The sequence below is a fragment of the Rhamphochromis sp. 'chilingali' genome (genome assembly GCF_963969265.1).
Source record: "Rhamphochromis sp. 'chilingali' genome assembly, chromosome: 15".
Classification (NCBI taxonomy): Eukaryota; Metazoa; Chordata; class Actinopteri; order Cichliformes; family Cichlidae; genus Rhamphochromis; species Rhamphochromis sp. 'chilingali'.
In genome coordinates this window covers 36,087,084-36,109,708 of record NC_137942.1, presented here as the reverse complement: position 1 = coordinate 36,109,708, position 22,625 = coordinate 36,087,084, and the positions used below count along the sequence as shown (strand labels likewise).

General features: G+C 44.0%; 1 protein-coding gene across 2 annotated transcripts in view; it reads left to right on the top strand.

Moving 5' to 3' along the window:
* Positions 1-4,080: 4,080 nt before the first annotated feature.
* Positions 4,081-22,625, top strand: part of LOC308412148 (actin-related protein 2/3 complex subunit 1A-A) — a 32,939-nt gene continuing 14,394 nt past the window's right edge. For both annotated transcript variants that reach the window (XM_080906288.1, XM_080906287.1), the window contains exons 1-5: positions 4,081-4,222; positions 4,646-4,776; positions 6,220-6,324; positions 21,907-22,129; positions 22,242-22,349. In XM_080906288.1, the coding sequence (XP_080762414.1) occupies positions 4,713-4,776; positions 6,220-6,324; positions 21,907-22,129; positions 22,242-22,349 (500 nt within the window). In that variant the 5' untranslated portion in view covers positions 4,081-4,222; positions 4,646-4,712. The remainder of the gene's footprint in view (positions 4,223-4,645; positions 4,777-6,219; positions 6,325-21,906; positions 22,130-22,241; positions 22,350-22,625) is intronic.

The following is a 22,625-nucleotide window of genomic DNA, read 5'->3' as shown; positions in this document are numbered from 1 at the left end:
GTTTGGTGTATTGTCAGCCCTACCTGTGTCTGTCCTTGGTGCTCTGTTCATGTCCCCGTGTAGTGTTGTAAATCAGTCTGTGTTTCCTGTTTTACTTTGAAGGCTCGTGTTCTGGATTTCCTGTTCCATTCTGAAGGTCTGTGTCTGTGTCATTGTGTTCAGCTTGTGTCCTCCAGTCATTACGTGTATTCAGATCAGCTGTTCTTCCCTCCTGTGTGCGATCACCCGATTACCGTGTGTGTGTGTGTATATATATAGTGGGTGTCGGTCTGTGTTCGTTGTCGGCTCGTCTGCGTTCCTCCGTGTGTCTCTGCATTCATCTGCGTTCCATGGTGTCCTGTCTCTGCGTCTCTCTGCCCCGCACCCCTTTTGTATGGTCTCAGGTTTGCTTTTTAGTTTCTCCCAGTTTAGGTTTCCGTTTGTAATTGTTCATGCTGAGTTGCCTGTTTTTGCCACCACCACCTTGTAAATAAACATCACTCTGTCATCAGTTTGCTGCATCTTGGGTCCTCCTTCTTCCAACTCCACACGGCTCGCCTCGGCAGCCGTGACACCATAGGCATGACCACAAGTTTATTTAATTATTTTCGACCCAACAAAACAAATAACAAAAACATGATGCTGATGCTATGAACACTCTACACACATGAGTCAAGATGCAGGAAAACTGCTCATGGAAACGCTGCACATTCCAGTTATCACAGTTATCATAGCTCTGTTTCCCGCTCTTTGAGTAGTTCTCAGACAGCTCTCGATCTGATAATGTGTAGCTTGCTCATCAGCCCAGAAGAGACTGCAACGCAACATCACACAGTAGTTGCATGCTCTGCCCACAGCGGCAAAGTCTTACACTTCCATATTCAATTCAGCTTCTCCATCATGTACTTTTAGATGTTTCATACAGGGTTCAGCATATTAGTTGTTTTCACAGGTGTGCTGTATATCTCAACAATGGCTCATAATAAGACGACAGTCTTTCACACAGGTCAAGTGCCTCTATGCACTTCATTAGTTTAAATATTTACCTATATCACTTCTCCTCATATGTCATTGTACTGAATTTGAGCAACCACAAGCTTAATGTAGATTACTTTTAACAACTATCCACCTCAATTACGTCTATGGTCTGGCACACAGGCTGCTGTCGATCAGGGCAAGTTAAAGAATAAACATTTTGTGTCAGCAAGGGGTGGGGGGAAAGCCATTCACCACAGCACATCTCAAGTGCTGCTGATGTGGGCTGGCCTTCTCCACACGGTCTTCAAGGCTGGTGTGTTTTCTGAAAACTTCTAACATTTGAATCTCTTCCATTTATAAGCCTGCGATTGACCGCACGGCTCAGGTCCGCGTGAAACCCGCGCGACCGTGCTCGCGTGAACGCGCGCAGCTTTTGAGCCGCCGCTCTCTCACATTTTTATTTAAATACTTTGTGCTGCCAGGAGCAAAGTCCAGCACAAACGTCTGTCTCCCTCCGACTCACTCTTGGTTGCTTAGAAACCCATGATAACAACAACAGTCGGTGTCACAGACCACGTGTTCTGCTCCGCACACACTCACACAACAACAACGACGATGACAACAACGACAACAACACAAAATAGGCCTACTCCGGACTCACACCGGACCTCTCGGGACCCTGACCCAGTTGTGGGACGCTCACCCATTTTCAAATTTCAAAACCTCTTTTTCGGGACACTAACCCAGTTCTGCGATTATAGAGTCGCTCTCTCAACTTACTCGGCGTTGCTTAGCGTGTAATATAGCCTCGAATCCCGCCGATCGTCATTCATCGAGGAGAAAAGATAGACAGTTAATCCACAGGAACTTCCTGGCTGACGTCAGTCTTTCAGCGTGAATGTTGACTCCAGGGATCCGACATCAAAGGACCAATTAATGATAGGTTTGTAGCTTGAACCTATCCGCTGGAACGTTGAAGACAATATAATTACACAGCAAAGCAAGACACGAGTAGGCACAGTTCTTCATGTTTCTCGTGCACGGGAGAGACCGGACAAACGCCGTTCTTTCGCTTGACCCCAGTTGCTCTCGTCCGTTCCCCCGTAACACTGCCCTTTTATTGAGGTCACATGAATATGCATCGGTTCATTAACATATGACATCTACATACAAACAAAGAGTACCTTGTGTGTGTGTGTGTGTGTGTGTGTGTGTGTGTGTGTGTGTGTGTGTGTGTGTGTGTGTGTGTGTGGTGTGATTTGTGTGAGGTCAAGATGTGACCCTGTGAAGACTCCCCAAAGCTGGTGCCAGGCATCTAGCAGATCTATCTAAACAAAAGGCTCTTATACTTAAAGAGATATACGTGTGTTTGCTATACCATATATCAACAAAGAGAAGATAGGACCTCTCTGATGTTCCTAGACTGTGGGTGTGCATTCTAGTGTGGAATACACACCAAGCCTTTGCAGCCTGCTAAAGATCACAGTCCTATCACTACACAATTGATTATACACCTCTAAGCATATATGGTTCAATATTTCTAAGCATAAATGACAATCAACAATACAAAACCTAACATTTTCTCTTAGTATTTAAGTATGAACATGAAGTCAACTGCACAAAACAAAGATGAAAACCAGCACAAAGACAATTCAAAGTGATCGCATCATTGCACACCTGCCTACCGGTTATATATTTACAACAATCTTTAACAGTTATTACTTCTTCTAAGGGGTGCCTTCTTTGTTTATCTGCCCGAGAGCTGCCACCAGTCCCATCTGAAGCCTTCCCCACACCGCAGTCTCAATTCATGCTCAAGCCACCTGACATTATTTACTAGAAATGCTGTCAAACCTAAAATGAAAATGTGGTCCCAGTCTTAGTTATGAGCTGGCTTAGGGGCCTATACAGAGCAGCAATGGACACAGTGCATCACCTTGGTACATACTTGATGGTGACTTGTGTGATTGGCTTGGAGTTGGCCTCCATTGTTGTAATCCACAGTCCCTTTGAGTTCCTGATAAATGCTATTAACATGCTTTTAGCCGTGTACAGTGGACAAGCACTCCACTATCTGTGTCAGGGACATTCGGTCATAGTGGGTTTCTGAGGATGGTCTGCCTGATCTTGGAGTCCCAAACAACATCAGATTTGAATTGATGGTTGCACCAAATGATATACATCAGAGTAACATATGGTTAGATAATATAGGGTTAGGGTATAGGTAAATGACACATCGCCCAATTACCATCCCGAGCTGAAAAGAAGAACACGACTTACTAGAGTAAGTCATCTACTAATCAGGAGGTTGGAGATCCAATCCCCGGCTGCTCCAGTCTCCGGGTTGCATGCCCACTTAGGTATGTTCATTGAAGTATGACTCTGGGGCACTTTGCTTTCTTTCACTTTGAAGATGAATCTAATTCAGGAGTCGGATAAATCGGTTGAAATATAAAGTAGTGAAAAACAGTCAATGAAACCCTGGACCCCAGAGGGTCAATGCACATATTTGTAATTCATCCATTCATTCTGTACTATATAAACAAATTTAGAAGTGCTCAATAAAGCATTACATGTAAAGACCACAAAGGACCTAACAAAGAGGTTTACACTTTAGCTCATTTATTTGTTAAACATATTTACCTTAATCAAAAGTCCAAACAAAACAGGGGATAAAAAGTTACAGTTATTTGATACACCAGAGGTCACTAACAGGCGGACTGCGGTCTGGATCCAGACCCACAAGCTGTCCCATATGGACCTGGACCTGCAGCCAAAACACAAGGTTATGATCTAAGAGCTGAGGGGAGCTTTTAAAGCTGAAATCGATGAATGTGTACGTAAATGATCCCCATTATTCATATTTGGACATATGGATTTAAAATAGCTTTACTCGTGGTCAGATTTATAATAATGGCAGGATATAAAAATAACATTGAAAGTTTTCATTCAGTTTCATCCCCCAAAAATCAAAGTAAGTCCCAAAGAATGAATGAAGTAGATGTTTTTGTATGAAGCATTTAGTCAAACTGCTGATCACCAGCCTGTGCTGAGAGCGAATTGGAGACATTTGCTCCCAGCAAACTTCTGAGCAGGCAAGCTTGCTCAACAGCTATCAGTAGACACACCTACTGTTCTTTCACTCCCTTCAACAATAACACAGTCATATTCTTCACCAGGACACAGTGCACAGCTCCTGTCGTGCAGACAGTCTCATGAGTACAACTCTGAACGCTCTTCTACTACCTGACCACACAGACACAGGGTAAGTAATAATATCAGCCCTAATTATTTTGTATCAAATCTGAGCAACTTGTTAAGTTTCAGATTGTTTAAACAGAACAAAAGTAGAAGCTGGAATTTAGGTGATATGTTATTGGGCTTAAAACTTTTTCAGTGTAGTCTGTTGTTGTGTATTCAGAAACAAACGCTGACAAGTCTGTCGTTCACCTCCAGATTTGTCTGCATTAGATCTGATAAAGTTGTTATCTCCCAGTCGTTATTCATTCAACTAACTATTAATTACACTAAAGCTATTCCAGAGTCCCTTCTTGAAACCTGATTTCTAATAAAACCCTCAAACAGAGAAAAGTATAAACAACGAACCATTTCTGCTTTATTTAAGAAAACTGTTTCTCAAACAAAGTGTACCCTGTTTTTTCTCTCCCTTTCATCCTGGAACATGCAGCAGCCCATCTTTACAACAACTGTGACAGCAGCAGCATTCCAGCAGTCTGTCTTGCCTCTGTTCAGACATGTCGCTGTACAGTTTTGGACTGGAGCCGCTGTCCTGCCATACCTGGAACAAAGATAGGACCCGTAGGTGAAATACCAGAAAAAATAGTCATGCTCCATTTCCATATATAGAGTAGCTCACACATAAATGCACATATATGGATTGCATTAATGTGGTTCAGAGAAACGTTGGCAATCTTATTATCAGTGCAGGAAATTGACTCAGAGAGCTTTAATGCATACATGTATGTATACACCTGGAGGTGATCTGGGCCTTTGAATAACATTGCACTTCACTACCTTTTTTTTAATGTTATATAGAAAGCACTTGGGTGTAGAAGAAATTGCTTGTATGAATGGGTGTGAACAGGTGAATGAGGCATGTTATACAACGATCAAGTACCTGCAGAGGGTCAGGCAAGTCCTGAAGAGTCAGCTGAACGGCAAGTACAAGATCCAGGCTATCAACACCTACGCCCTGCCCGTGATCAGGTAGCCTGCTGGGGTAATAGGCTGGCCAAAGGGGGAGACAGAAACTACTGACATCAAGACCAGGAAGCTCCTGACCATGTATGGAGGGTTTCACCCCAAGTCCAGCACCCTGAGGCTGTACGCTAAACAGAAGGAAGGGGGCCGGGGACTGGTGAGTGTCAGCACCACAGTCCAGGATGAGACAAGGAACATCCAAGAATACATTGGGAAGATGGCCCCAACTGACCGAGTGCTCAGTGAATACCTCAGGCAGCAGAAACCCAAGAAAGAGGAGGGAGACGAGGAACCATCATGGAAGGACAGGCCCCTGCACGGTATGTACCACCGGCAGATAGAGGAGGTGGCTGATATCCAGAAATCCTACCAGTGGCTGGACAAAGCTGGACTGAAAGACAGCACAGAGGCACTAATCATGGCAGCACAAGAACAAGCTCTGAGCACAAGATCCATAGAGGCTGGGGTCTATCACACCAGGCAAGACCCCAGGTGCAGGCTGTGTAAAGATGCCCCAGAGACAATCCAGCACATGGAAGAGCACAGGAAGAAGGAACACGAGAAGCTGGAGAGGTCCCAAGGCCTGGAGAACATGTGGAGGGTGAAGGTAACAGTGGTCCCAGGGTAATCGGAGCACTCAGTGCAGTGACTCCCAAGCGAGTGGCTCCAGCAGATCCCAGGAACAACATCGGAGATCTCTGTCCAGAAGAGCGCAGTCCTGGGAACAGCTAAGATACTGTGCGGGACCCTCAAGCTCCCAGGCCTCTGGTAGAGGACCCGAGCTTGAAGGATAAACCGCCCGCAGGGGCGTGCTGGGTGTTTTATATATATATATATATATATATATATATATATATATATATATATATATATATATATATATATATATGACAATGTATGTATGTGAAGCAAGAGAGAGGAATTTATATATATCTCTTTATATCTCTCTTAGATGTTTCTTACATAAATGCCTTTCTGTGGTTCATATTTCTTCATTATTGTTTGACTACTGAAACAAAGTGATGACATATTTGCTTCCAGAGATTGCTGTGAGTCCTAACAACAATGCGGTGAACATCTATGAAAAGAATGGCAAAGACTGGGTCAAGATCCATGAGCTGACTGAGCACAGCGGACGAATCACAGGTACCATATCTGTAATGGAAAGATTTAATCTGTTAAAATCCATTATGACTTTCAAAACGTTCCCATTTTCAAAGTATTAAAGAGGCTGGCTCAGAAGTACATCAGTTAATTATTAATGCCTAACCCCTCGTGTGCCTAAGCATTTGCTTTGCTCTTTATTTCAAGGTTAGCAAACAAAAGTGGAAAAGTCTGCCCATTGAAATTAGATCATTTTTAAAATATCTTCTTATAAAATGATCATCCTTGATAGCCTTTCATAAATATTTGATATGTATAATATTTCTATCCCATTTTTGTGTTTTTAGTTAATGAGTTTTATTTTTGTTATTTTTATTCCATAATGTTGTTATTTTTTTTCCCAATTAAAAAGATATTCATTGTTTTAGCTTTAACCCTCTGGGCTCTATCCTGGCTATTTGTTCACTTTTCTTTTTTCAACCATTTTCGCTCTGTTAATGCAAATGGAATGAAACTTCCCAAAGGTCTATATTTTTTTAATTTTCAACATCAGCTCCTTAATAAGATCAATAATATTCACTATACACCAAATTGTTCCTCTTGACTCTATCGTGGCCATTTTTGGCCAATTGAAATCCATTATAACCACCTTTTTTGATTCCTTGTTATTGACAGTACTATATCGTGCGATTTAGGTAGAATTGCTTTCATTCTGAAGTCAACACATGAAAATTGTAGTTTTTAATGTTTTTTACCAAATTACATCATTTACCCATTTTTGGCCAAACAAGCAATTTCATGTAATATTCTGAGTTTCTAGTAGCGGCCTTTGATGGCCTACCTCACTCCAATGGACCAAAATAATGACACAATTTTGACACAGGTTTGATCTTAAGGATCTAATAGTTTGTGTTTGTGCATGACATTGCAGCACAAACATGTATTTGCAAGATAGACTGGAATAAATAATGATGCATCAAACATTACATAGGCTGCAGTGAGTTTCTGTGGATGCAGGCTGTTGAGCTTTGAGTTTCCCAGTCAAACTCAGCTTTGAAGCACATGTTAAAAGCACTTTTACTCTTGTATTTTTCATCAAAAGATACCATACCCAAAATATTAACTCTAGAAACAAAAACAAACCCAATCACAGGACATTTTGCAGAGTTCAAACCTGCAGCTGCAGCTGCAGCACAAACAACAACAAACACTGTAAACGTGTCCTGGAGTTTCTGCAGGTGCAGACAGAGCTACTGCTGTAAGTAAGCCTAACAGCTTCCAGATCATTTATTCTGGCTGTATGGCAAGAAGGTCATCACTGCTTCAAGCACTGTCTGTATGATCTGGTCAGAGAGCAAGTACAGCAGCAGTCCTCTGCCCTTGAAGAAAAGTCATCTGCCCAAGATGAAGAAACTTCCTCTCCAGAAGATGAGGGGCCAATCTCCAAAGAGGCTGACTGCATCACCACTGATGAAGAGTACTAGCCAGTGCCTGAATCCTCTTCTTTGGGGGAAGATTGGGGTTGGGGGGCATGGAGGTGGAGGCCGAGCAGCTGATGGAAAAGAACATAGGAGCATTTTCTGAGACCGAGGAGCCGGTGACTGAGTGGATCCCTCATGAAAGGAAAACCATGTGGGTCCCACCACTGAAGAGAGACTGCTCTACAATCCAGTACCCACTGGTATCAAACCAGGGCTCAGCCTGTATGCAGTTTCCTGCATTAGCAGCCTGAGATCTACTTTTGACTTTTTTATAACAAAGGACATCTTTTAGCTGCTGTGCACCCTTACAAAGCTGCACGTGAAGCCAAGGTGTGAGGATTGGAGGATTATAGATGAAGTGAAGATGTGAGCCTAAACCAGAATAAAGCAATGCATAGCATGTTGGATGACAACACTGGAAGTTCTCAGGAAGTTAAAAAGGGAAAGGGGTTCAGACTCCAACTGACGGAGGAGCTCCGAGGACAACGTCTTTCCTTCGGGCACCTTGGCAGAGGAACTCCTCAGATGAAAACATGCACAGGGGAAACAACCCAGAGCTTCCCCCCCAGCTCCTCCAGTTGCAACAGAGGAAGATTTTGTTGTCTGTCTTTGGCTTCACCAAAACTACCATGGCAATATCCCACATGCCAAAGCAACAGAGGAATGTGCTTCTTTCTTTAAGCACATTTTCTAAGTGCTTTCTAACTAACATTCACACAGATTCATACTCCGATGGAGGCATCGAAAAGCAATTTAGGGTTAGTATCTTGCCCAAGGATATTTGTCATGCAGTCTAGGGGAAGCCAGGAATCGAACCACCAACCTTCTAATCAGTAGATCTGCTCTACCACCTGAGCTACAGCCACCAACAGCTCTAGCGCAGTGTCTTTCACCTAGCAGAGTGGACAAACAAACTGATGTTTAAAGGGTTAAAATTTTAAAACAGTAATAACTATTTTACATTTATGAAAAGACCTGAAGTTAGTTAAAACCTTTATGCAGAAAAAATGGCAAAAAACCCCATAAAAATAATAAAAATTACAGACCTAATCAATTGGTGGTCACTTTTGGCCACGAACAAGCTGAAAGTGTGGTGATTTTGAACAAACCCAAAGGGTTAATTATGGGGTTACAGGTTTAATAATCTTCCTCTAAAAATGTTGTACACGCACAAATGTTTGGGTGCTGTGAAGTGTATTATTATAATTAGGTCATGTACTTGTCACTTGTGTAAGTTAGTTAGTAAGCCTTGAGGCGACTTATGTTGTGATTTGGCGCTATATAAATAAAATTGAATTGAATTGAATTGAGTTAGAAGGGAACCCCTTCTAAAACGGCAACAGCAGCAGGGGATGATCACGGGAACAGAAAGAAATATAAAATCTGGTAAAATATATACTTTATTTACAGCATAAAAATGTATCCGGAATCATTCGATCAATCAATTTTCCTGTAGACTCCTGGTGGAGCATAGGTCCGCAACATCACCACGCCAACGGACTCTGTTCTGGGCTGTTCTCTTCAGCTGGGTCCATGTCATTCCGGCGGCCGTCACTTCGCTCTCGACAGATCTTCTCCATGTCTGTTTGGGTCTCCCCACTTTCCTTTTTCCTTGTGGGTTCCAGTTCAGTGCTTGCCTTGTGACATTGTTGGATGGTTTTCGGAGTGTGTGGCCTATCCAGCCTGATTTTCTCCTCTTGATGCTTTGACCAACCGGGTTCTGGCTGGTTCTCTTCCACAGGTCTGTATTCGAGATCTTCTCAGGCCATTTGATGTTAAGGCTGTGTCGCAAGCACTTGTTGATGAAAATCTGCATCTTGCTGGTAATGGTGTTGGTCACCTGCCACGTCTCGGACCCATACAGGAGGACTGCTTTCATATTGGTGTTGAAGATGCGGATCTTGCTGCGCTGGGATAGGGGTTTGGAGTTCCAGATTGGTTGCAGGGAGTTGAATGCAAGCCTTGCTTTGTTGATCCAGCTCCTAATGTCTTCATCTGCGCCGCCATCTCTGTTGACTATGCTTCCTAGGTAGACGAAGAGGTCGGTTTCCACCAAGTAGCTGCAGTGGATGTTCTTGTCGGTTGTTCAGCTGCATCACCTCTGTTTTTCTGACGTTGATCTTCAGGCCGGTCTTTTCTGCCTCCTCAGCGAGCCGGGTGAGCTTGGACTGTGCATGTTGCTGCTTGTGGGACAGAAGGCTGATGCCTTCTGCAAAATCCAGGTCCTCCAGCTGTTTGGTGAAGGTCCACTGGATACCGGTGTTGCTCTGTGGTTCTTCTCATGATCCAGTCCATGATGATCAGGAAGATTGCTGACAGCAATGAGCCTTGCCTCATTGCAGTTTTCACTGCGAAGGAGTTGGTCAGTTTTCCATTGTTCAAATCAATTAAATTCAATTTTATTCAATTCAATTTTATTTATATAGCGCCAAATCACAACAAAAGTCACCTCAAGGCGCTTCATAGATACAGAGAAAAACCCAACAATCATATGACCCCCTATGAGCAAGCACTTTGGCGACAGTGGGAAGGAAAAACTCCCTTTTAACAGGAAGAAACCTCCAGCAGAACCAGGCTCAGGGAGGGGCGGGGCCATCTGCTGTGATTGGTTGGGGTGAGAGAAGGAAGACAGGATAAAGACATGCTGTGGAAGAGAGACAGAGATTAATAACAGATATGATTCAATGCAGAGAGGTCTGTTAACACATAGTGAGTGAGAAAGGTGACTGGAAAGGAAAAACTCAATGCATCATGGGAATCCCCGGCAGCCTACGTCTATTGCAGCATAACTAAGGGAGGATTCAGGGTCACCTGGTCCAGCCCTAACTATATGCTTTAGCAAAAAGGAAAGTTTGAAGCCTAATCTTGAAAGTAGAGATAGTGTCTGTCTCCTGAATCCAAACTGGAAGCTGGTTCCACAGAAGAGGGGCCTGAAAACTGAAGGCTCTGCCTCCCATTCTACTTTTAAATACTCTAGGAACAACAAGTAGGCCTGCAGAGCGAGAGCGAAGTGCTCTAATAAGGTGATATGGTACTACAAGGTCATTAAGATAAGATGGGGCCTGATTATTTAAGACCTTGTATGTGAGGAGCAGGATTTTGAATTCTGGATTTAACAGGAAGCCAATACAGGAGAAATCTGCTCTCTCTTTCTAGTCCCTGTCAGGACTCTTGCTGCAGCATTTTGGATCAGCTGAAGGCTTTTCGGGAAGTTTTTAGGACATCCTGATAATAATGAATGTGGCGGAGGCGTGGCCCCGGGCGCAGCTGCAGGGGAGGAGTGGAGCGGAAGGCTCAACGGGGCGGCGCCGCGAGGCTGGTAAGAACAGCTGATATTGTTTATGGACTAATGATGGTCTCCTCCGCTGTGTTTATAGTGAGACGAGGAGGAGCGGCCAAGAGAGATCAGCTGGGCTCGAGCTGTCAGACGGTGCGACTGAGTCAGCTGTCGAAATACAAATATATCAATAAACGTGGAAGTTGGCTATACCTGCCTGTGTGTGCGTGTGTCTGTGCTGGGTGTACTCTACAATGAATTACAGTAGTCCAGCCTGGAAGTAATAAATGCATGAACTAGTTTTTCAACGTCACTCTGAGACAGGATATTTCTAATTTTAGAGATGTTGCACAAATGGAAGAAAGCAGTCTTACATATTTGTTTAATATGTGCGTTGAAGGACATGTCCTGGTCAAAAATTACTCCAAGGTTCCTCACAGCGTTACTGGAGGCCAAGGTAATGCCATCCAGAGTAAGGATCTGCTTAGATACCATATTTCTAAGATTTTCAGGGCCGAGTCCAATAACCTCAGTTTGATCTGAATTAAGAAGCAGAAAGTTAGCGGCCATCCAGGTCTTTATGTCTTTAAGACATTCCTGCAGTTTAACTCATTGGTGTGTGTCATCTGGCTTCATGGACAGATAGAGCTGGGTGTCATCTGCATAGCAGTGTAAATGTATGCTATGTCTTCTAATGATGCTGCCTAAGGGAAGCATGTATAATGTAAACAGAATTGGTCCTAGCACTGAACCCTGTGGAACTCCATAATTAACCTCAGTGTGTGAAGAGGACTCTCCATTTACATGCACAAATTGGAGTCTATTAGATAGATATGATACAAACCACTGCAGCACAGTACCTGTAATACCTACAGCATGTTCTAATTGCTCTAATAGGATATTATGGTCGACAGTATCGAACGCTGCACTGAGGTCTAGCAGGACAAGCACAGAGATGAGTCCACTGTCAGAGGCCATAAGAAGATCATTTGTAACCTTCACTAAAGCTGTTTCTGTGCTGTGATGAGCTCTGAAACCTGACTGAAACTCTTCAAATAAACCATTCCTCTGCAGATGATCTGTTAGCTGTTTGACAACTACTCTTTCAAGGATGTTTGATATGAAAGGAAGGTTGGAGATTGGCCTATGATTAGCTAAGACTGCTGGGTCTAGAGATGCTTTTTGAGTAAAGGTTTAACTACAGCCAGCTTGAAGGCCTGTGGTACATAGCCGATCATTAGCGATAGGTTGATCATATTTAAGATCGAAGAATTAATTAATGGCAGGACTTCTTTGAGCAGTTTTGTAGGAATGGGGTCTAAAAGACACGTTGATGGTTTGGAGGAAGTAATTATTGAAGTTAACTCAGAAAGATCAATTGGAGAAAAAGAGTCTAACTTAACATCAATGGTACTGAAAGTAGCTGTAGATAATATTACAGTGGGGCAAAAAAGTATTTAGTCAGCCACCGATTGTGCAAGTTCCCCCACTTAAAATGATGACAGAGGTCAGTAATTTGCACCAGAGGTACACTTCAACTGTGAGAGACAGAATGTGAAAAAAAAATCCATGAATCCACATGGTAGGATTTGTAAAGAATTTATTCGTAAATTAGGGTGGAAAATAAGTATTTGGTCACCTCAAACAAGGAAAATCTCTGGCTCTCACAGACCTGTAACGTCTTCTGTAAGAAGCTTTTCTGTCCCCCACTCGTTACCTGTATGAATGGCACCTGTTTGAACTCATCATCTGTATAAAAGACACCTGTCCACAGCCTCAAACAGTCAGACTCCAAACTCCGCCATGGCCAAGACCAAAGAGCTTCCGAAGGACACCAGGAAAAGTATTGTAGACCTGCACCAGACTGGGAAGAGTGAATCTACAATAGGCAAGCAGCTTGGTGTGAAAAAATCAACTGTGGGAGCAATCATCAGAAAATGGAAGACATACAAGACCACTGATAATCTCCCTCAATCTGGGGCTCCACGCAAGATCTCATCCCGTGGGGTCAAAATGATCATGAGAACGGTGAGCAAAGATCCCAGAACCACACGGGGGGACCTGGTGAATGACCTGCAGAGAGCTGGGACCAAAGTAACAAAGGTCACCATCAGTAACACACTACAACGGCAGGGAATCAAATCCCGCAGTGCCAGACGTGTTCCGCTGCTGAAGCCAGTGCATGTCCAGGCCTGTCTGAAGTTTGCCAGAGAGCACATGGATGATACAGCAGAGGATTGGGAGAATGTCATGTGGTCAGATGAAACCAAAGTAGAACTTTTTGGTATAAACTCAACTCGTCGTGTTTGGAGGAAGAAGAATACTGAGTTGCATCCCAAGAACACCATACCTACTGTGAAGCATGGGGGTGGAAACATCATGCTATGGGGCTGTTTTTCTGCCAAGGGGACAGGACGACTGATCCGTGTTAACGACAGAATGAATGGGGCCATGTACCGTGAGATTTTGAGCCAAAACCTCCTTCCATCAGTGAGAACTTTGAAGATGAAACGAGGCTGGGTCTTCCAACATGACAATGATCCAAAACACACCGCCCGGGCAACAAAGGAGTGGCTCCGTAAGAAGCATTTGAAAGTCCTGGAGTGGCCTAGCCAGTCTCCAGACCTCAACCCCATAGAAAATCTGTGGCGGGAGTTGAAAGTCCGTGTTGCTCGGCGACAGCCCCAAAACATCACTGCTCTCGAGAAGATCTGCATGGAGGAATGGGCCAAAATACCAGCTACTGTGTGTGCAAACCTGGTAAAGACCTATAGTAAACGTTTGACCTCTGTTATTGCCAACAGAGGTTATGTTACAAAGTATTGAGTTGTATTTTTGTTATTGACCAAATACTTATTTTCCACCCTGATTTACGAATAAATTCTTTACAAATCCTACCATGTGGATTCATGGATTTTTTTTTCACATTCTGTCTCTCACAGTTGAAGTGTACCTCTGGTGCAAATTACTGACCTCTGTCATCATTTTAGGTGGGGGAACTTGCACAATCGGTGGCTGACTAAATACTTTTTTGCCCCACTGTACATCTGTGGGATGATTATTGGTAATTTTTTCTCTAATGTTATTCGTGAAGAAGTTCATGAAGTCATTACTAGTTAATGTTAAAGGGATGGTTGGCTCAACAGAGCTCTGACCGTTTGTCAGCCTGGCTACAGAGCTGAAGAGAAACCTGGGGTTGTTCTTATTTTCTTCAATCAGTGATGAATAGTAAGATGTTCTGGCTTTGCGGAGGGCTTTCTTATAAAGCAGCAAACTATTTCTCTAGGCTAAATGATGATCCTGTAAATTTGTGACACGCCATTTCCTCTCCAGCTTACGAGTCATCTGCTTTAGGGTACGTGTTTGAGAATTATACCACGGAGTCAGGTACTTCTGATTTGAGACCTTAGTTTTCAAGGAGCTACATTATCCAGAGTCGTACGTAGTGAGGAGGTGAAATTATTAACAAGATAATCGACCTCTGTTGGGGTAGCGTTCAGATAGCTGCTTTGCTCTGTGTTGGTACAGGGCATTGAAGATGATAACAGTCGGTGGATTATATTCTTAAACTTAGTTACAGCGCTTTCAGAAAGACATCTACTTTGATAAAGTCTACCCTCCACCGCTGTGTAATCAATTATTGTAAATGTAAATGTTATCAGGAAATGATCAGACAGGAGAGGGTTTTCAGGAAACACTGTTAAATGTTCAGTTTCTATGCCATATGTTAAAACAAGATCTAGAGTGTGATTAAAGTGGTGGGTGGGTTCTTTTACATTTCTGAGTCTTAGAAATCAGACAGAAACTCTGTGTAAGGCCCAGGTGGACGATAGGTGATAACAAGTAAGACTGGTTTCTGAGTTTTACAGCTGGGGTGGACGAGGCTAAGCATCAGGCTTTCAAATGAATTAAAAGTCTGTCTGGGTCTTTGGTTGATTAATAGGCTGGTGTGAAAAATTGCTGCCACACCTCCCCCTCGGCCTGTGCTTCGAGGTTTCTGGTAGTTAGAATGACTCGGGGGTGTTGATTCATTTAAACTAACATAATCATCCTGCTGCAACCAGGTTTCTGTAAGGCAGAGTAAATCGATTTGTTGATCAATTCATGTACTAACAGAGACTTGGAGGAGAGAGACCTAATATTTAATAATCCACATTTCACTGTTTTACTCTTTGGTTCTGATGTGGATACTGTATTGTTGTCAAAGGAGCTTGCAAAGAAAAGCATCTGGACTTCTTTAAGTTACTTGAAGACGTTTCACCTCTCATCCGAGAAGCTTCTTCAGTTCTAAGGTCAAATGGTGGAGAGTCCCAGATATAAACCTAGTGGGAGTGACCCCCCACAGAGAGACAAAAGGACCCCCTGATGATCCTCTAATCGCCTGAGCCAAGGTGTGAAACTGGGTGTGGGTCCCAATCAGCCAGGGTTTCGGGTGAGTTCATTGTGAAACCTGGCCCCACCCTATCATGCGAATTCCTGAGGTCAGATGGCCCAGGATGTGAGTGGGCGTTAAGGCGTCTGGGAAGGGAACTCAAAACTGGATTATAGATGGCAGAGAGTTGGTGTCGTAAACCCCCGCCTCTGTTCAAAGATGGTCGCTCACAGTGGACATAGATGCTTCTTTCACTCCTCTTTCAAACCATCTGTCGTCTCTGTCCAAAATGTGAACACTGGCATCCTCGATACTGTATTGTTCTTTCTTTGTGATTGTTTATGTTTAAGTTGTTTGTTGCTGGTTTTTAGTTTGTTTTTTGTCTTTTTGGAAGCTGACACGGTCTCTGTGGAGATGGGTTTTTGGGGGGCGGTAGCAGGAGGAGAGAAGCTGCAGAGAGGCATGTAAGACTGCCACTCTGCTTCCTGGTCCCAACTCTGGATAGTCATATTTTGGAGGGTTTAATAAATTTGTCCATATTTCTAGAAATGAGAGCTGCTCCATCCAAAGTGGGATGGATGCCGTCTCTGCTAACAAGACCAGGTTTCCTCCAGAAGGTTTGCCAATTATCTATGAAGCCCACATCGTTTCTGGGACACCACTCAGACAGCCAGCAATTTAAGGAGAACATGTGGCTAAACATGTTACTCCTGGTCTGATTGGGGAGGGGACCAGAGAAAACTACAGAGTCCGACATTGTTTTGGCAAAGTTACACATCGATTCAATATTGATTTTAGTGACCTCCGATTGGCGTAACCAGGTGTCATTACTGCCGACGTGAATTATGATTTTACTGAATTTACGTTTACCCTTAGCCAGCAGTTTTAAATTTCCTTCAATGTCGCCTGCTCTGGCCCCTGGAAGACAATTGACTATGGTTGCCGGTGTCTCTAGCTTCACATGTCTGAGAACAGAATCACCAATTACCAGAGTTTGACCCCCGGCGGGTGTTTCGCCGAGTGGGGAAAAACGGTTAGACACATGAACGGGTTGGTGGTGTACCTGGGGCTTCTGTTTAGGACTATGCTTCCTCCTCACTGTCACCCAGCCGCCCTCTTTCCCCTGCTGCTTGGGGTCTGCCAGGGAACAGCTAACGGGGCCTACGCTATCTTCGGCTGCACCAGCTACAGGGGCCTGGCTAGCTACGGGTGAATGAAGGGTGCGAAGCCGAGTCTCCAATTCAGTAATCCTGGCCTCCAGAGCTGCAAATATGCTACATTTGTTACAGATATCATTACTGCTAAAGGAGGCCGAGGAGTAACTAAACATCTGACACAATGAGCAAGAAAGTGCAGGAGGGACAGGTGAAGTAGCCATGGTGCTAACAAGTCGGCTACGAGCTAAGCTAAGCTACAGAAACAGTACAGAGACAGTGAGTGAATACTTTGGCTATAAATTAGGTAGTGAGTACACAGAAATTGTGCTTCGGATGAAGCATGTGAAGATTATACTATGAAAAAAGAATGTATTTAAAGTTTTTAATTAAATTGCTAAGCAGATAAGCTACTCAGAAACAACAATGTGTTTGAGCAGGAACAGGAAGTGATACTCTACCACAGAGCGAGTGAACACCAAGTGACAGCGCCACCAAGAGTCAGGATGATCTGGCAGGATGAGTCTTCGTATAGCTGTTGGATGATGTTGATGAGCTTCTGCGGGATTCCGTAGTACTGCGTCAGTTTCCACATGGTCTCCCTGTCAACGCTGTCGAAGGCTTTTTCAAAGTCAACAAAGATTGTGTACAAGGGAGACTGCCATTCAATAGACTGCTTGATGATGTGGTCTGTACATGATCTGTCTTGTCTAAATCCTGCCTGCTCTGATCTCAGTCTCTTGTCCAGTGCCTTCGTCAGTCTCTGCAAGATCATTCTGGTCAACACCTTGCTGGGGAATGACAGCAGCATAATTCCTCACCAGTTGCTGCACTGGGATAGGTCGCCTTTCTTATGGAGCTTCATCAGGTACCCATGCTTCCAGTTCGCAGGCACTTGCTCCTGTTCACATATCTTCACTAGGAGAGGATGTAGCATCTCCCCTGCTGCTGCCGCGTCTGGCTTGAGAGCTTCTGGAGGGATGCCATCAGGCCCTGTGTCGGGAACTGTTTACGGTGGTGGTGGATTCAGGATCTCTTCAAAATGTTCCACCTATCTTTCCTGACAAGGACACTCTCTTCATGTTGTTCTGCTTGGCTGCTGTTTCTGCCTCTTCTGTCATACTGTGCACAAATTGTCCTTTGTCCCGTCTGGCACTCTTCTTCACTTCTCGGTTCACCTCCCAATATTGTGCTCTGAGGTCTGTTTTCTCATGTTGATCCTGACATCTGTTAATTTTCTGCCTCACCTCCTTCCTCTTCCCTACCTTCTCCCATGTCTCTTTTGTCATCCACTCTTTCTGCCCCTTCTCCTTCTTCCCCCGGACTTTGGTGCAAACGGCCTTCCAGGTCTTCTGTATTTCTGTCCAGGAGTTCTCTATTGTCTCTTCGACCAGATCCCCAAGGGCTTCAAACCTGTTCCTGACTTCACAGTTGAACTCTTTTTCTTGCTTGCCCTCTTTCAAAAACTGTATGTTGAATTTCAGTTCAATTCAATTCAATTCAATTTTATTTATATTATATATATAATTTGTGGGGTGGTCTTCCTGAAGAGTTGCATAAGGATCTCAATTTGGTCTTCAGTGTTGCCACTAGCAACTGATGGTCTGAGGCTGCATCAGCACCGCGCCTTGCTCTGACGTCCAGCATACTTCGTCTCCACTTCTGGTCGATGGTGAAGTGGTCGATCTGGTTGTCAGTCTTCCCATTTGGTGAAGTCGGAGTGGTCTTTTGGATCTTCCTGTGTGGGTAGATGGTGCCACCCATGGATAGGTCATAAAAGGAACAGAAGTCAGTGAACAGCTCTCCATTCTTGTTGCAGATGCCTATGCCGTGTCTACCCATGATGAGTTCTCTGTCTGTGTTGTCGCCTCCCACCTTGGCGTTCAAGTCACCCATGACGATGCACCCACTAACGCGCTGCATTAGTGGATGCATAACATTGGATGATAGTGGGTTCAACTGCCCTTGCAGACTTGCCAGCGAGCTGGCTTCCCAATGGCTTTCACTGGCACGCGTCATGGGCCCCACTGAAGAGGAGTCTACCTGTCCAGGCAGTTGTAGGGATGTATTTGTTGTTGCAGTTTCTGTAGCATGACTTTTTTTTTTTAAGAGGATGGGGTTGCTAGACCCACGCCCAACCCTCCTCCTTTCTCATCCTGGACTTGACACCAGGCAATGGCGGAGTTGGAAAGAATCATTAAAAGAACATAAAACTAAAGACAATAAAGATCTGCAGTCTGGGAGCTGAAGCCCCCCTAAGAGTCCTGTAGCATCCAGTCGAACTGAGAAGGCCAGAACTGATGGTTGTTGAATGACCTTTATTATTCCTTGCCGTGTATCAGACAACGAACCAACGTAAGAGCTAGACAAACAAATAAAACAATTACCATGTTATTTATGTAACACCATTTTAACCGCCATTATGCTGGTCTAACCGTTTTCTATTAAACTATATAATACATATTATGCATTTCAGATTGCTCAAATTAAATCATGTACATTACAAACCTTGTTCCCCTGTCGACTGTAGCTAGAACCATTCGTTTTTGTACAATTTAACCATGTTTTTCTCTCCCTTTTCTCCGTTAGCATTAGTTTTCCGTTTTCTTCCGTCTTTTTTGGGGTGGCTGTAGCTCAGGTGGCAGAACAGGTCAGCCACTAATTAGAAGGTCGGTGGTTCGATCCCAGGCTGCCTCCTGGCTGCATGTCAAATATCCTTGGGCAAGATACTAACCCCATGTTTGCCTACTGGTGGTGGTCAGAGGGCCCGGTGGCGCCTGTGTCCGGCAGCCTCGCCTCTGTCAGTGCGCCCCAGGGTAGCTGTGGCTACAATGTAGCTTGCCATCGCCAGTGTGTGAATGTGTGTGTGAATGGGTGAATGACTGAATGTAGTGTAAAGCGCTTTGGGGTCCTATGGACTAGAAAAGCGCTATACAAAAAATGCAGGCCATTTTTTGTACATCAAGTTGGTTACCGTTACATCATTCACTTCCGGTTACACGGGAAGTTACCAAAATAAAAGAACAAGCATTATATTACGTGTATATGAATTAGCTTTACATATCCGCTGTTACAGGTCCCAATCAGTCTCAGTCCACTGAACTCCACCAATGGGGCCAGGCCGTCAGCGTCCTCCAGTAGTGTCCTCCGCCACTCCGCTCTGCTTCCGCTAAACACAGTGAAGCAGGAGCACCCATCCTAATGTACCAGGGATGTCTCTATACATTTTTACAATGGGACTTACCCCACAAGTGCAGAGCTCTAAACCCCGCCTGCCGCTGCTCTGTGCCTAAAGCGTTTTAGCTGGCGTCTTGCTGCCACTTGGACAAAGTCTGCCATTGATGAACCGAAGGCCCTCTCTCCTTCTCCTGCGACTGCGGCCCCACCCTGCCGCCAGTTACTGTTCCACGGCTCGTGCTGCCTACGGCTGCGTCCTTTCGCACAGTCACCTCCTGTGGCTGCACCTCCCGCCACGCTCCTCCATGGCTCTCTCCTTCTCCTCTGCGTCCGGCCACACCTCTCTTCTCTGACCTGCCAGGCCCTCCTATTGGCTGCTGCCAACAAGGGAGGCCTGATTGATTTCTGTCCCCTGTGCCCTCCAGGTGTGTCTAATTAGGGAAAGCGGGGGGCGGAGTCTCTCTGAAAGAAGATCCAGTTAATACAATAAAAGCACGCAACACTAAAATACACTCAACATTAAAACACAACAAAGCATGCAACACTAGAAAAGAAATCCTTCTTCCCCAGATGACATACTTCTCTCAGTACATAGACCCTTTAACAGCAGTGAACTTCTTTGTGTAGGACATAACGTTGAAGACAACATTTATTTACCAAATTAAAGCTGAAACATTTTGTTAGAATTCTAAGTGTGTTTACTGAAAATCAAAGTGTCAGTGAGTACAGTCTCCACCAATACGCACTCAGAAACTGGGGAAACTCACACAGGAAGTGGTCTGGCAGACCCAAAGCAACAACAGAATCAGAATACAGGTTTGTGAGAGTCAACAGCAGGTGTGATAGCTGGAGATTGCAGCTCAATAGTAGTTAAAGGGTGCAAGTCTTTGCTTCAGTTATACAGAGAAGACTGCAACATGTAGGTCTGACACGGTGAATTGCTAAGATGTCAGAAAGGGGGATTGTTTGGGCCATGAACCAAGGCCAGTGGACTAAAGAATACCTATAAGACCTATAAGACCTCTAATAAGTCCATAAGAAGGGTTTATAGACCAATGAAACAAAATCTAATTGACTGCAGATGAATTACACCAAAAGTATGTGCTTCATGAGATGTATGATTTCTATTTTATATTAGAGCTTTAAATGGAGTTGACTGCAAAGGTATAATTTGTGTTTTTAAATAAATCAAAAAATCCTTATGAAAGTAATTGGATAAATTCTAATGCACATTTTAAAGCTCTTATCCAGTCATGGTATGTTAGTTTCATGTGTTTGCAACAGATGTAACACCTTTTGGGAGGTTTAAATGTCTGTATTTTGGCCAAGTATAACTGACTGTCAGTGAGTAGCTAAGTTCAAGTATCTGGTACCTCTGCTAGACCATAAATTCCAACACATGAATACCATTACAGACGGCGTCACCGACTATATAAATATCTGCAAGTATACCATCATATCAAGCAATGACCTGAAGGCGTACTGAATGATAAGAAGAGGGTCATTAGGTCAGGGAACAAAGGGGAGTTGCAAAAAATGAAGGTGGAGTATTAAGGGAGGAGTAAGGAGATGGAGTCCAGGGAGCTGGTGAGGAGGTCTGTGAAGCAATAAGTCAGAAATCACCTCCTTCTGAATGTCAGCAACATAAAAGAGATGGTAAAGAGAGGGGAAAAGAATGTGACTAGGCCCATTAGAATCATAGGTGAGGAGGTGGACAGCTACAGGTACCTGAGGTACACCTCATTTTATTTTCTCAGGAAGCTCAGATCCTGCAGCAACATCTTGGAGATCTTTTAGCAGTCTGTCGCAAATGCCATTTACTTTTCTGATCAATTCACAATGCTGGAACCATCACTGGCCAGAATCATTTTAGTCAGTGATGGACAAACTGCTTCCTATCATGTACAGCCCATCTCACCTGATCCATTCCACACTACTGACATAGTAGAGAGCCGTCTTCCTCAGACTTACTGAACTCCTCTGCCATAAAGAATGCTTCAGGAAATTATTTCTACCATTATCTATAAATCAATTCAATAAATCTGTTTTGTGTGTGATGGGTGAGGATACCTATCAACTATAAGATTCCATGCACATATTTCTGTGTTATACCTTCTTGCAGCTGTTTCTCAGATATATAGTGTCCATATCTGTCATCCATAGGCATAGACTGGGCCCCGCAGTCTAATCGCATAGTGACATGTGCCTCCGACCGCAATGCCTATGTGTGGACCCTGAAGGATGGTGTCTGGAAACCTACCTTAGTCTTGGTACGCATCAACCGTGCAGCCACATGTGTGAAGTGGTCCCCACTGGAGAACAAGTTTGCCCTGGGCAGTGGAGCCCGTCTTATCTCTATCTGCTACTTCGAGCAGGAAAATGACTGGTGAGCAATATAAGATCTCATTTAAAAGACTTGTGTTTGGTACATAAGACGTGATGATGTTGATTTTTGTTAGTATGATAGGAATGGTTCTAACATTCCTCCTCCACTTTAGGTGGCTGAGTAAGCACATCAAGAAGTCAATTTGCTCTACAGTGCTGAGTCTGGACTGGCATCCCAACAACATTCTCCTGGCAGCAGGGTCTGCAGACCTTCACTGCAGGTGAAACTACAACGAAACCTGTGGTCGATCTTTGCATGATGAAGACACACAATGACTGCATCTTTCTCACATATTTGCACTTCTTATTTCAGTATAAATTTGTTTTAGACAAATCTTCAAGCCACACTGTTGCACTGGATCTTGCTCCTTGATTAACACATACTAATACAGTGGAATTTATTTTGACTTAATCACACTTACAGTCTTCTGTTGCCCTCATCAGTGAGGGTTAGGATTTCCTTTGTGTAAATCTTAAGGGGTGGCTGTAGCTCAGGA